This window comes from Mustela putorius, unplaced genomic scaffold, assembly GCF_011764305.1.
Source record: "Mustela putorius furo isolate JIRA1106 unplaced genomic scaffold, ASM1176430v1.1 tig00003834_pilon_pilon_pilon, whole genome shotgun sequence".
Taxonomy (NCBI): domain Eukaryota; kingdom Metazoa; phylum Chordata; class Mammalia; order Carnivora; family Mustelidae; genus Mustela; species Mustela putorius.
Genome location: NW_025421987.1, coordinates 86,822,111 through 86,836,790, shown reverse-complemented (window position 1 = coordinate 86,836,790; position 14,680 = coordinate 86,822,111). Strand labels below are relative to the sequence as shown.

The 14,680-nt window shown below is 42.2% G+C and overlaps 1 protein-coding gene across 1 annotated transcript in view; it reads left to right on the top strand.

Moving 5' to 3' along the window:
* The window catches only part of ETV5 (ETS variant transcription factor 5), a 58,301-nt gene that overhangs the window by 34,723 nt on the left and 8,898 nt on the right, over positions 1-14,680 (top strand). The window contains exons 8-11 of the mRNA XM_004745196.3: positions 5,881-6,140; positions 8,156-8,215; positions 12,555-12,623; positions 12,772-12,941. Of these exons, the coding sequence (XP_004745253.1) occupies positions 5,881-6,140; positions 8,156-8,215; positions 12,555-12,623; positions 12,772-12,941 (559 nt within the window). The remainder of the gene's footprint in view (positions 1-5,880; positions 6,141-8,155; positions 8,216-12,554; positions 12,624-12,771; positions 12,942-14,680) is intronic.

Sequence of the window (14,680 nt, the reverse complement as noted above, 5' to 3'; positions counted from 1 at the left end):
CATCCCTGAAGTTCTGCTTTAAATTAAAATTCTGATTTGATTTAAAACCTCAGTTCTAAGTGTTTTCTATTTTTTCTCTCAATCCTGCAGTTCTTTAAAAATATAGTTCTTAATTTCCAAACATATGGGAGTTTTCTAGCTGTCTGGACTATATGATTTTTATTTAAATATCATCAAGAGAGTATTTAAAAGTAGTTACAGAAACAGTATAGGCTCTGGAGTTGGGCCTGGGATTGAATCCCCCCTCTGCTACTTCCTATCTGCATGACCTCAGGCAGGCACTTAACTTTGTCTAAGCTTTGGTTTCTTTGTCTGAAAACGGTAGAAGGGTAGTTACTTGCCACATAGAATCATCGGGCAGATTAAATGACATCATACTGGCACAGAGAAGGGACTCAGTAAATGCTAGCTCTTGTGACACTGTTTAAAGATAGTTTTCACATTCCATAAAGGAATCTTCCTAAAATGATGCAGATACCACAGCTTAGAAACTTCTGTTGCTTCATTGGTTAAGGGTAAGTTCTTACCGTGTGAAGCTCCCTTTATCCCTAATCTTTTCATCATCAGATGCATTAGTGTTGTACATATAAAGCTAACACTCTCACCACCTGATATTCTGAGGACATCCTGTATTTCCATCCCCATCCTTCTTTCTGTGTTTGATGTTAGGAAATCAGACAAACATCTAGGCCTTTAAAGGACATATTTTGTTCCTCATCTATCAATGTTTTATCACAGTTTAGATGGGCCAAATTTGAGTTGCGGCAGTGCTGACAGACCTCGCAGAGCCTTGAGAGCTTTTTCAGAGTTCTGTGGTGTGCTTTTAGGGAGTGTTCGAGTTTTGTTTGGTAACAGCGTCTGGCTCTTGGTATATGGCAGGAAAGTAAACGTTAGTATGAAATAAATGTGAATAAAAATCAGCATTTTTATTCTGAGAGAGTAGATATCGGGTAGGCAACTAGTGGACTCTTTTTATGTGTGCGTGATAGTTTTCTCCCGATTCTTTAAGATCTCCCTGTACAGTTGTGTAGCTTCTGAATTTTGCTTGTTGGGTGGAGGGGAGGTGGGGGAGGATTTGGGACAGTTGACAGTGGTGTTTGAAAGTCATATAAGGTGGGGTACCTGGGTGGCTCAGTGGGTTAAGCCTCTGCCTTTGGCTCAGATCATGATCTCAGGGTCCTGGGATCAAGTCCCGCATTAGGCGCTCTGCTTGGCAGGGAGCCTGCTTCCTCCTCTCTCTCTCTGCCTACTCGTGATCTCTGTCTGTCAAATAAATTAAGAATTAAAAAAAATATTGTTTAAAAAAAATAAGGAAGAAAGTAATGTAAGGAAAACTTAACAGTTAGCCGGGCCCTGTTTCATGCATTAGCTTTTGTAATCTTTACAACAAGACTTTGGATGGGTATCCTGGTCATCCTTACTTTACTGTCAAGGAAAATGAGGCTCAGAGCAGTTACATAACTCACCCAAGGTCACACAGCCAGTAAATGGTAAAGATTGGATTTCAGCCCGGAATCTTCTGCCTTCACGGCCATAGCCTCTTATCCGGCTCTGCTGCTTCCCTGTTCTACCTTCTCTTAGCCTTAATGGAAACATTAAGGACATGGTGTTGGTTTCCTGGCCGATTTTATGTCTCATCTCCCAGCTGACCTCTGGACCATAGCTACTTTACCTGGTACCCATAGCCACTGTGTAGCCTTCGTCAAATCCACACTTTTCTCCTTTCGTCCTCCAAGCATTGTGTTTACTCTGTGTGTTGGCAGCAGAAACCGAAAAGGAAATGCAGAAAAAGCATCTAACGGTTTTCATAACGTAAACCAAATGTTGGTAGCGTGGGTGAGCTCTTGGGAGGAAAGGCGCTATATAAATCTGACAAATAAATAAATAACTGGTTCTTTAAATAAACTGGCACCGAAAGAGCCTTCATCCGTCACCTATTGGATTGAAGCTCACTCAAAAGTCAGAAATCTTTTGCTCCCTAGCTGTGAGTTCACTACGGCCACCACGGAGGAGTTCTGCTGGGATGGCGGTGTGGGAGGGAGAAGGGAGGGGGGTGAGCCGGAGAAGGGGCTTGTGAGGAACCAAGCAGCTCCTCCACTGAACATGATTGCCTGCCTCAGTAAACAGGAGGCATCCTCGTCAGAGCTGTATTATATATACAACACGTTCTTAGATACTTCAAAAGGATTGCGGAAAGGGGAAGGGGGTTCAAATGAAGGTCAGTGAGTAAAGTTCACAGAATGTATTTTGAGGACAAGAACGGAATTACTTTACTAATCTCTGAGAATAAAACCCATTATCAGCAGCAAGCTCTGAGAGACTCTTTCTCCAAATATGTTGGTTTTGTGACCTACCCTTAAGATCTCCTTTGCCATGCCACTCCCTCAAAACAAACCAGGACTGAACCATCCCAATTATAGACTCTCTCCTGCAGATCCCAGGCCTCTAAGCTCCATGCACCCTTGTAGTGGGGCTTGGGGGAGGGACAGGGGCTGCTGGCTGGTACCCATATGGAAGTACCTTTTCCTAAAGGGGCCACACCAGGCCGACTCTAGAGTTTCATTCTGGAAGGTGAGAAGCTAGGCACCCGGAGGAAGTGAAGGACTTGGGCCTGCCAGCTGCAGAGGCTCTGGTTACAGAACTAAGCGGTTCTGTGCCCTCTCAGAGCCATCAAAGGAAGTGATTTGTGGAGGTCACCTTTGAAGGTGCTAAGATGGTGGCGGAGGGAAGAGCGTGTGGAAGATGGGTGCCTTTGTTCCTGTTCCTTCCTGCCGGTGTAAGGCTTGGTACTTTATAAAAATAAGGCCTTGAGAATATCTTCGTCTTTCTTTTCTGCCCACTTCTTCAGAATTCTCTTCAAAAATTCAGGTTTGCAGTGTGCTGCTGCTGCCTGTATTCTAAATGTCAAGCCTAAACCCGGGTTTCAAATTTACACTTCTTCAAAGACCATGGAAGGGTTTCCTTAAATAACAGCAGCAACCTTGAAAATCCGCATTCCTGATGAAGTTCCACTGTAATGCATTCAGCACCACAGGGAAAGGCTCTCAGCCCACCGAACCTTCTACAGTTGGTACAACTTGTGTAATACATTGACCAGGCAGATTCCGAGGCCTTTGGTGTCTGGGATAAAAGAATGAGCGTATGTAAAATTGTTTGGTGATCTTCATGTTAGGGCATGATCTTACGGCGCTGCTTTTGGTAAGGTAGTATAGATTCCCACAGAGGGAGTGCCGTGCTAAACCCCGATCTAAACAATGTTTTATCTGCATCCAAATCTCTTCAGTTAAAGATTTTAAATCTTGATATTCTAGAAATCTGTTGGCCACCTGTTGCCACAGATTGATTCAAATCAAATTCAAATTATTTTATGAAAACTATTCATAGGAGTCAAGCTATAATTAGAGTAAGACCTTAATATTACAGGATTCTATTGTTGATTTTAAAAAAGCTATTGGAATTTGCTGTTGTGAACAGGTTATTTCTGAACCTGAACCTCAGCTCTTGCTTTCTGCCTGAGGGCATATATTCACAAATGCTTTTCTTTATACACAGAGATCAGTGCCTTACGCGTATTGCCTGGATGGAGACCTCACCTTGACGGTTACCATCTCTGACTTCTAAACCCATCCTCCTAAAGTCTGGTAGTGCTTACAGCCGTGGTGCAAACTGTGCTTTGTAGGCAGGATTTTTATTTCGTCATTCCAGTAGCATTATGATGCAGAATACACCCCCATGTTACAGACAAGGAAACTGAAGCCAAGAAAATTTACCGTCTATCACTTTCCCTTTCACTATACTGCCCTTCCAACAGAGAAAGGGCAGTTGGCACACTTGAGAATTTTTCTGACAGCTCAAGAATATTAATACTACTCAGTTAATAACAAAAGGCTTTTATCATGCTGTCTTATCATAAAATAGTGTGTATTTATTAAACTGTAGATGAGCAAAAAAAGAAAATCCTCTAATATCATAACCAACCAAAGATAAGCAGTATTCACATTTATATAAGTATGCAGATCTCTCCAAGGTTTGTATGACACCATACTTTTTTCATAATTTTTATTTTTGCAAAATTTGATGCTCTTTGGAACTATTTCATAATACGTCAAAAATATCTTTCCAGGTTCTTACATATTTGTGTATTATATCATATTCGATTGTTGCTTTCAACTCAGTCGCTGTATCACAATGTGCTTAGCCAGTTTCCTTGTTGGAGGCTTGCACTGGTGGCTGTGCTTGTAGCTAGATCTCATCATATCTATGATTTCAGTGCTTTTTGTGTACCAGGCACAGTTCTGTTAACCACCTGTTCATCCTCCAAGTATCCAGAACAAACCCTTCTCTCTTAGTACTTTTTTGATTACTGATGAAATTGAACTGCTTTTTTGTTGACGATCATTAGTATTTCTTCTTTATATATGTCTGTTACCAATTTTTTTCTACTGGGATAGTCATTCTCTACTGATTTTTAAAAACTGCTTGTTGTCAACAGTATTAACATTGCTGTACCTATTAGAGACTTTTCCCCAGCTTGTTTGGTTTTTGTTTTTGATGTTTTCTGTTAGAAACATTCTCCTCAGTTTGTTTTCTTTTGATTTTGTTTCTGATGTCTTTTGACCTGTAGAAATTTATACAATGAGGAATATCCATATTTATCTTGACGATTTCCATTGTTGGTATGATGCATAGAAAGCTTTTCTCTCACTCCAAGATCTTATGTTTCCACATATATTTTCCCTGCCATTAAGGTTTCACATTGAGGGGCTCCTGGGTGTCTCAGTGGGTTAAGCCTCTGCATTTGGCTCAGGTCATGATCTCAGAGTCCTGGGATCGAGCCCCGCATTGGGCTCTGCTCAGCAGGGAGCCTGCTTCCCCCTCTCTCTGTCTGCCTCTCTGCCTACTTATAATTTCTCTCTGTCAAATAAATAAATAAAATCTTTAAAAAAAAAGTTTCACATTGAAATCTTTAATCCATTTGAAATTTATTTTGACATGTGGTATAAAACAGGGGCCTAACTCCCCACGCCCCCCCCCACACCAATTTGAAATGTTAACTTTAACAAGTAGTAAATTTTGGAATATACCTCAGTTTTTTACTTCCCTTTCAATTCCTTTGTTATGCCTATCTTTCATTCCTTGTATTGCTGTTTTCATTAATGCAGTTTTAGAAAATTTGTGAATATCTAATATATCATCATTTCTTTTCAAAAATTATTTAATATTTTAAATAAAATTTAGAATCATTTTATCAAGTTGATTGGGAAGTCATTGCTTTAAAAAATAATTGTTAACAAAAGAATAGCTTCAAAGTCCTAAATATTTTCTCTTTAATTAAATTTTCATTCTTTTCCTCAGAAAATAGTTTTACGGCTTTATTCTTATATGGCCTGCACATTTCTTGATTATTCCTAGAGATTTTCTGTTTTTTATTACTATTATGAATGGGTTTCTTAAATTACATTTTCTAACTGGTCAATCTGTACTCTTTGGTCTTTAAAATTTAATTCTATCTACAGGTAAAAGAAGGAATGAAGTAGTAAATATATGTATATGTTAGTCGTATTTGCAAAAATAAGTGGTCGTATATATTTAGACACATAATCTGGCCCAACTGTACAGGTGGACTGTGTGAGATAAATGTGCGAGGGAAACAAAGGCTATGTGTCATTGCTTTGATTGTTTTTTTTTCTTGCCATTCCCTGACTCAAGAGGTCTGAACTATGCCATGTAATTTGGGGAAGAGGGTAAAATGTTCAGAAATAAGCATTAATAAGTGCTTTGCAAATAATTTCATTTATCTGAACTTCTAATTCCTATGCTAAATCGAGGAGGCGTATATCATGTTCTTAGTTAAAAACTGTAACTACTTTCTTCTTACAGATTTCAGAGACAACTGTCTGAACCCTGCCACCCCTTCCCTCCTCAATCAGGAGTTCCTGGAGATACTCGCCCCAATTACCACCGGCAAATGTCAGAACCTATTGTCCCTGCAGCTCCTCCGCCCCCTCAGGGATTCAAACAAGAATACCATGATCCACTCTATGAACATGGGGTCCCAGGCATGCCAGGCCCCCCAGCACATGGGTTCCAGTCACCAATGGGAATCAAGCAGGAGCCCCGGGATTACTGCGTTGATTCAGGTTAGCATAAAATCACGCCATTCCTTTCTTTGTTCTCTCATTTATCTGTCTGGCTGTTATTGTCTTCTGTGTGTGCAGCTTTAGGGAATAGCTTTACTAAAAATCACCCTCAAAGAACTTAGGAGCTAGTAAAGCAGACTTGTGTATGCACAACTGAGTATAAAACCAAACAGAAAAGCCATCCCATGGTAGGAAGAGCAGTAGGCGTTGAGAGGTGGTGGGGAGGACACCTCTGAATCCAAGCCTAAAGATCCAGTCATGGTGATGCCCTTTTTTAAGATCTTAGAATCCCTGGACCTAGGAAATATCATTTCTGCATTTTAGTCCTTGCCCCTAGCCTTATGGCTTTCCTTTTGAATATAGTAGACTCACCAACTCCCAATATAGGCATAAGGAAGTGAGTCTACACGTAGGATGGAATTCTTTCTATTCTTGAAATGAACGGTATTTTGAGAAAGCACCTGGTATGTCATGACTATATGGGGTGCTGGGTACACCATGGAGAAGGCTGTCTTGTTGATTGCTTCATGGGATTCACTGCCCTATTGCATTGCTTTCACCTGGGAAAGTTCCTGGTGTCCTTCTGAGGCTGTTGGTGTACACAGGGAGAGGACACCTGTTGTCTGTTTGTGGGTTACCTCTTGTCTAGAAATGTAAGCACATCAAGAAGTTTAAGCTGTACTTGGGGGCTCTCCCCCCCACCACCACCACACACACTCATTCACTACTATGTATCTTCTAGGCCCGGCATATAAAGTGACATCATTAGGGGAAAGAAGAGTTGGAATTTTGCAGTTTGCACATTTTGAAACTGTTTCCTCCTCTTCTTTTCCTCTTCTTTCAGAAATTACTTAAACTTCTTCAGTCTTCTTTTGCAGTTGGTGCCAAAGGAATTTGAGGGTGGTAGGTAGGCTTTCAGCCTTTTCCATGGGTGCTTTTCTTGAAGAACCTGAGGGAGCAGTGGGGCAGTACGTATTTGAACGACTTTTGCAAATGGAATAGGATATACAGTTTGCTCTTGGCCTTCTGGGAGATAGTATATAGATTGCTCAATTCAGGCAGAAATGGATTATGGGAAAGGCTGGGAAGGAGACAGAAGGAAGACATCTGTTGCTTTATGATATTAAAAAAAATTACCAAGTGTATGTATAGGTAGTGATAGCTTGTAAAATTCCCACTGGCACTCCTGAAGGCTTTGGTGTATTTTTCTCAGGAACAGGCGTGACCAGCAACATTTTTCCTTTGGGATTGACATTTTAATCCATCCTGGCGAGTTTTTCACCCCACCCCACTCCCTTAAAGCAAGACACTCAGCAGATGTTAACATATCTGCAATTCGTGTCCTGCATGGGCACAACTCAACCTACCAGCCTTCCTCTCGGTGGACATCTTGGTAACCTGATGCTCGAAGAAGAGCTCGCTTGAGCACAGGTTTCATTCCAACACTTCCAACATGGGGAAATGTACGTGCAAATGGCAGGTTTCCCCGCTTCCCTCCTGCCAGCTCTTGTACTGGCTTCCTAACCTCAAATACCCAAATCTTTTTGGTCCAGAAAACACCCTCATCCATTGGAGCAGAATTGGATATGACTATCAGCTGTAAAGGGGAGCAAATTGGGAAATATCTAAAGCACCCCTCATCCCAGTCTAACCCCTAGAGCCCCTGAGTCAGTAGAAACAGAAGGCCAAGCTTGGCCTTTTGAAAGCCAAGTTTCTTTTTCTACCATTAACCCTCTCCCCAGAGTTGGTGCTAACTAATTTCTAAGATGAACAAGTTATGAGAATAAAGCATTATTTTTTCCTACTCACTCTTTTGGTGAGGAGCCAAGAGTCCTACTTTCAAATGGTGGGTGATGGTGTTGCCCATGTTGTCTGTTAGGGTGACAACTATCTCCCAGGTCAAGACAAGAAAGACATGACCTGGGAGCAGGAGACTGTCCAGGGCTGCAGGTCAAGAAATGTGCTGACTCACCTGCAGAAACTACTGACAGAGTGTATGTCTGTTTTTCTTTCAGAAGTGCCTAACTGCCAGTCGTCCTACATCAGAGGGGGATATTTCTCCAGCAGCCATGAAGGTAAGTAACTTCTAAAAAAAAGAATATTCAAGCAAGCTGAAAATTGTTCAGCTTCCATGCTGAGATTTGGGATCATAGATAAGTTAAACCTTTCTTGAGTCATGAAAATGAGAACTCATTGACAGTAACCTTCAGTCGTTCTTCGGCATGGTCCTGAAAGCAGTGAGGGCCACCATCATTTTCAATAGTAATGACTCTAACTTTTCAGAGTTCATGAGATGATATGAAGAAAAAATAAACCAATAAACCAAATAAAATTTCCATCTAAGGAGGTGTATCTAGCGGTATATAACATTACCAGCCTGAATGAGCACTTGGGAACTGTGTGACAACTTGAGATGGTAGGTTTAGGACTTCTTCTCTGAACACTGAAACAGGGAAAGGTTTTTTTTTTTTTCTTAGAACATTTTCCCCAGAAGTAGATCTTGTCTTTTGTCATATACATCTCTTAAATACCCAGAGACATGTGATTCCCCAAAGCCATGGCATCAGCTTCACCTGGGATCTGTTGGAAAGGCAGGTTCTTGGGAAACCCCCTCCACCTACTGCCTCAGAGGCTCCAGGGGCCCAGCACTCCGTGTGGTGACATGCCTTCCACGTGGTCCTGATGCTCGCTCTGGTTTGAGAACTATTATAGCACTGGGAGTTGCAGCTCTGGCTGCACATTAGAATCAGCTGGGAGCTTTCAAAACTTTTGGTGTCTGGGCTTCACCCAGAACAAGTAAATCAGAAATTCTGGGGTGGGTCTTAGGCATTGGTTCTTTTTAAAGGTCCCCAGGTGATTCCAATGTGTATCCAAGGAGGACTGAAAAGCTAATGGGACAGTACTAGGAAGCACCTGCTCATTTGTGTCATGATTGGTTCACAAGCATGCTCTCTATGGGGAGCTGCTTCCCACTGACCTGGAGAGAGATGAGAGTCTCTCTCTTGTGGAGTTGCACTGGGTGCCCAAGAATAGTGCCCGAAAATATTCGGAGTGCGTGCCCAGCCCTGGGAAAGAAGGGCTGTCTACTGGACCTCTGACTGCGATCGATCAGCACAGCTGTGCGAGGCTCTCTTCCAGGTTCCTGAATGTTTCTGCGGCAGCAATTGATGTCTGCAGCAGGCAAACTGGGAGGGGGTAGGGGAAGAGAGGGAGGAAAACATTTTGCATAATTACAACATTTAGGAAGGAGCATGCTCTTAAAGGAAATATTTTTAGTAAAGCATTGGGCTGCTTACTACACACAGAATATCTGGCGAGTTTGTGTGTTTTCCCCCTACTCTCTTCCATTCCTCTCCCTGACCCCCCACGCAGCAGAGAAACTAGTTTCAAAGAGACCTGCATTCTTAATTGCTCTAAATTACTGTGATGTGGCTTCTCCTTCCTTCTTCTAGAGGCTTGACCACGGATGCCAGTTAGTGAAACAAGTGTTTCTGATTGGCATCTGTGATTACTAAGATAGCCATCCTGCCTTAGCATTCGTTCACCTGGAATCTCTGCACAGCGGGTGAATCTTTCATTTCCCCTGGGCTCCTCAAATAGGTTCTTCCTTCCTGCCACCTTTGAGTGGTGGGATGGTTGTGGCCACAACTGCTGTAACTGCTGGGGCAAATTCAACTGACTTAATTTCACATAAGCCAACAACATCTTGCAGATGTTTAAAGACCTCGTGGGGCAGCGACTAGAAACCGCAGATACACTGAAATGACACTCACGGCAGGCCCTCATCTGATTGGTTTGAAAGCCAAACCTAGAATTTCATTTAGGTTTACCTTTTTTCCCCTGTATACAGTGAATGTATTATCCTTCCAGATAATACAAGTTTGACAGATGTGTAAATTTCGAAGAGTTTCCTTATAATGGCTTTATAATAAGGCCATTAAAACATCACTGGAGTATCAGAATCCAGAGGAAGTCAGGAAATTTATAGCTTCCTGGCAGCCATGGCAGAAAGAGAGAGAGAAAGGAAAGAAAGAAAAGAAAGGGGAAAATAGAAAGAAAGGAGGGAGAGAGAGAGAGAAAGGAAGGAAAGAAGGCAGAAAGAAGGAAAGAAAGAAAGGGAGGGAGAAGGAAGAAACATGAGGAGGGATTATGTAATACTTATTGATAATAGAAAGTGTAACAGTTTGTCATAAAAGTCAGTTTCCTGGTACCAGATTGGAAAATAAATTTATCATAGGATTCACTGAAACCCTGACTTAAAAGCAAGTGTTGTGTTCTTAAATCTTTTTTTAATGGAGATTCTTTCATATTTATTCAAATATTTGTTGAGCATTTATTATGTACAAGGCGATGTGATATTACGAAGATATTCAGGACATGTTCTTTATCCTCAAGGAATTTAGAACCCATGACAGAGACTATATGAGATAAAGTTCTCACATTATCCAGTTAATTTCTTTTTTGGGGAGTGGGTGAGGGAGACAGGGAATCTTCAGGCCCAGTTTCACAACCCTGAGATCATGACCTGAGCTGAAATGAAGAGTCGGACACTTAACCGACTGAGCCACTCAGGCCCTCCTACTGTTAATTTCTTAATAGTACTCATCACAATGTACAGTTACTATCTTAATCTTTTTAACTATCATTTATTGTACACTTATGTGCCAGGCACTACTCTTGACACCGAGGTATAAAGATAAACAGATCAACGTAACAGAGTATATGTTAATAACCCATATTCTCACACAGCCAATTCTCATACAATTAACATCCTCCCCTGTCTGCAAATGAGGAAGCTGGAGCGCAGAGAGGTCACACAGTGAATCCAGGTCCGTCAGTCCGGCTCCATGGCCCACACTCTATAATGCTCCCCACTACCCCAAGTCTCACTTTTCTTTCCCAATAGTCTCATGTTTTTGGGATACAAGCTGCATGAGAGCAAGCACCAAGTCTCTGTTCTTGTTACCCACCCTCTTCTAGCACAGTGCCTGGCATAAATATTTATTGGATTAAATAATAAATGTCAATAAAATATACTAATAAATAAATGTCAGTAAAATAGACTTCCTTTGATATCGTGCGGCAAACCAAGAAATAGTGCTTCGGGCTGAGAAAATAAAAATGAATAGCACACGCCCTAAGATAATCTCAGTCTCTTCCAAGGCGGGCAGTGCTTTCCCACTCCCAGGCCTTTTAAACACAGCACTGGTCCTGCCAAGAAGAACTTGATCTTCTTGGCCGATTGTGAAGAAAGAACAGATTATTTCCTGGCGTCTTTACCCGTGAACTTTTCAAGTCCTAGCAAATCCTTCTCAAAATCTCATGCTAGTCATTCACCGCAGCGCAGGTTCGTGGCATCTCCCTACCGCACACCTGCCATGCACACACCCGACACACGCACACCCCCCTCTACTGCCCACCCAGCTGGACAGAGCAGGGCACATGGCTGAGTTCATGGGAGCTGCCAGGGCTCTCTGCTGAGGAGTGTGCTGGAAGGGAGCAGGGCTGGCATGCTCACCCCTGAGAAACAGGCGTGGCCACAGGGAGGGATGTGGTCCCATCAAGCCTATTAACTGACTTTGATTTGAACCGCTGATCTCGTCAGGGTGCCTGGTGACGTGACTGGGTGGTCAGCACAGAAGGCACACATTCTGGATTGAGAGTGCTGGCCATCCTTCCCTCTCCTTGACCTCTTTCACTTTTTGCCCTCCCTTCCTTTCATTTACACTTACACGTGTTGAGCCCATCAGTTCCCCTTTTTTGACCTCTGGTTTGTTAACTCTACGATGAGCAAGTTTTTATTGCTAGGAAGTCTCTTCAGATTTCTTCCATTATGTCTGGTGATAATACTTCCAGCTTGCTTTTAAATTTATTGCTGGTCACAATCCTCCACAGGCCCAAGTCTTTACTCATTTTGGCATCGTTGTCCACCCTCCAAGCTCTTTCATAATTGAATGAGGTACATGGGCAGCCTCGACAAGTCCTGGGAAAGGTTGAAATTAATATTTGCTAAAAGGAAAATGGTAAGACTATGTACAGATCAACCAAATCCTCCCAGGTAGGCCCACTGAAATAGATGAGTTGTCTTTTCAGATATAAAAGCTCAGTCACGGCAACACTGACCTGTACAGACCTTATAACAAGATGTGAAGGAACTTACTGGTGACTCAGCACTTCTCTGAAGTCTTAGCTCGAGTAGGAGGAATCGATGCTTCTCTGACTGAGGCATCAGAACACCAATGCCTAAGTCCTTCTGAAGCCCTGTCAGATTGAGTCTGGCAAACATATGGCAATTAGTAGGGCTTAGGACCCGAAATAGCAGAATTCCATTTTAGTCCTTAAAACCAGAGTTTTAGTAGGATACAGATAGAATTTGTTAAGCAACATGTTCATTCTTTTTAAATTTTTTTTCAGGTTTTTCATATGAAAAAGATCCCCGGTTGTACTTTGACGACACTTGTGTTGTTCCTGAGAGATTGGAAGGTAAGTAGCTCCTCCAGTTTGTTGCTAAGCCAGAATGTCAGCGATATCAGAGCCCCTCAATCTTGTTGGCATTCACAAATCCTTCATGCCCAAATTGTCCAAGAAACCTAAGACTAAACTATTGCATGTATATCCTCATCCCAAATAGGCAAAGTCAAACAAGAGCCCACCATGTATCGGGAGGGGCCCCCTTACCAGAGGCGAGGTTCTCTTCAGCTGTGGCAGTTCCTGGTTACCCTGCTTGATGACCCGGCCAATGCCCACTTCATTGCCTGGACGGGCCGTGGCATGGAGTTTAAGCTGATAGAACCTGAGGAGGTAAGCACCAGTGCCGGGCTTGGGTGATGTTTGATTGGTTGATGATGACAACAATGATGATGATGATGTCTGCTCTTGTTCAGTTCTCAGTGGAAGCTTCTTGCTGTGTTAAGGATGCTTTTCTCATTCAGATTCTGACCCGGCCAGTGGATTTGGCAGTTCTCTTCCTGTTACTAGGACAAGTTACAATTCAGGGACAGGCAAAGTTCTCCACTGTAGAAAACACAAGAAGTATTAGTAATATGTCTGTAAAATCGGAAGAGTGTGGCCACGAAGACTTGCATCCAGAGAGCATCTGTTTTCCATATCGAAAAGTCTTTTTCAAGTGCTGTTTCAGTGATACCAATATGTTGGTGATACCAACTTGTATTGGTGTGGGTCCTCATTTGTTACAGGCTATATTTGAGGTTACGTTAACATATTATATGACTTTGTGGTAATATCAGATGCAATTACAATACAACAGATTGTATATTTCAAATGACTCTACCCTAGAGAAATAAAATGATCAGAAATGAGTCGTTCTTATGGGCTTAGATTTTTCTTAAGTGTATTATGTGGCATCACAATAGTTGAGAGGTAGCCCAAACCTTCATTATCCTAATAGAAAAAGAAACACTATTACTATTTGTGTGCCCAGAACTATTGACAGAAAGGCCTATAGACAGCATCAGTATCATTTCTTCAATGGGGAAAATCTACAGAACCCCTTTCCTGAATATCACATAGGGAAGTAAATTAAATCATGTTCTCAGTTTGGCATATTCCAAAGGGGTTGATTTTAAATTTCTATTTGATTTAGACTCTAGAGAAATTATAAATGAGGGGGGAAAAAACTGTCCTGAATATCTGATATAGGCTTCTTCTGGTAGCTTATACTTAAGCATTATACGTTAAACCAGCAGAGCAAAAGCTGTCTTTGGGTTGGATGTAAATGAAATGGCAACAGTCCTCTTAGCAGGCATTTGAGCAAGAATGGCAGTTTTAGATGTTGTTGGATTAACTCCAGGGCTCACCTCAGCACACCAAACGGATCAGTTGGCCTGGGGGTCAACAGCAGGAAATAGCCACTTGGCACTTGGTTTGGAAGAAGAAAATGTTCTGAAAGTTAAGATGAGAAAAGGAGACTATGTGGATTGGAAATGTCTCAAGAATCCCGGCTACTAGGAGGGTAAGGAAGGCTTCACTAAAGGCAGTTATAGAAGAAGGATCTGTGGTGTTCCCTGTCTTGCGTCTTTCATAAAAATGAAAGTATGAGGCCATCTCCCATCGTCACCCATTTCCGTTAAGACTGAGTCTCCCTTCAAAGCCGGAGTTTGGTACTCCTGTGTTTCTCGAAGGTTTTCCTGGAGCAAGTCAGGTGGAAAATGGAGGCATGCCCAAGAGCCATCCGCCCTACAGGCTCTTCCTCCTAACCTGGACTGGTTGACCAGATGCTTGAAGAAAGCATGTTGCCTGGACTCACTGAGGCTTACTGCAAGCAAGTCTGTGTCTGTCACAGGGGCCGTCCTTATTGATTTATCTCATTTCACAAACAGGAGCTTTTATTCCTTTATTGCCACTGCCTTGGGCCTGACCACAGGCTGTGCTGTTGCAGGTGAACCTGGCTATGATCCTCTATAAAGCCTTATTGAATCTTTGGCTTTCCTACCAGCTGGAAACACAATGATGAACTGATGGTAAAAGGTTCCTGCTTTCATACTTCTTAGAGAAACTAACATTAGTCCAAAATGCTCATA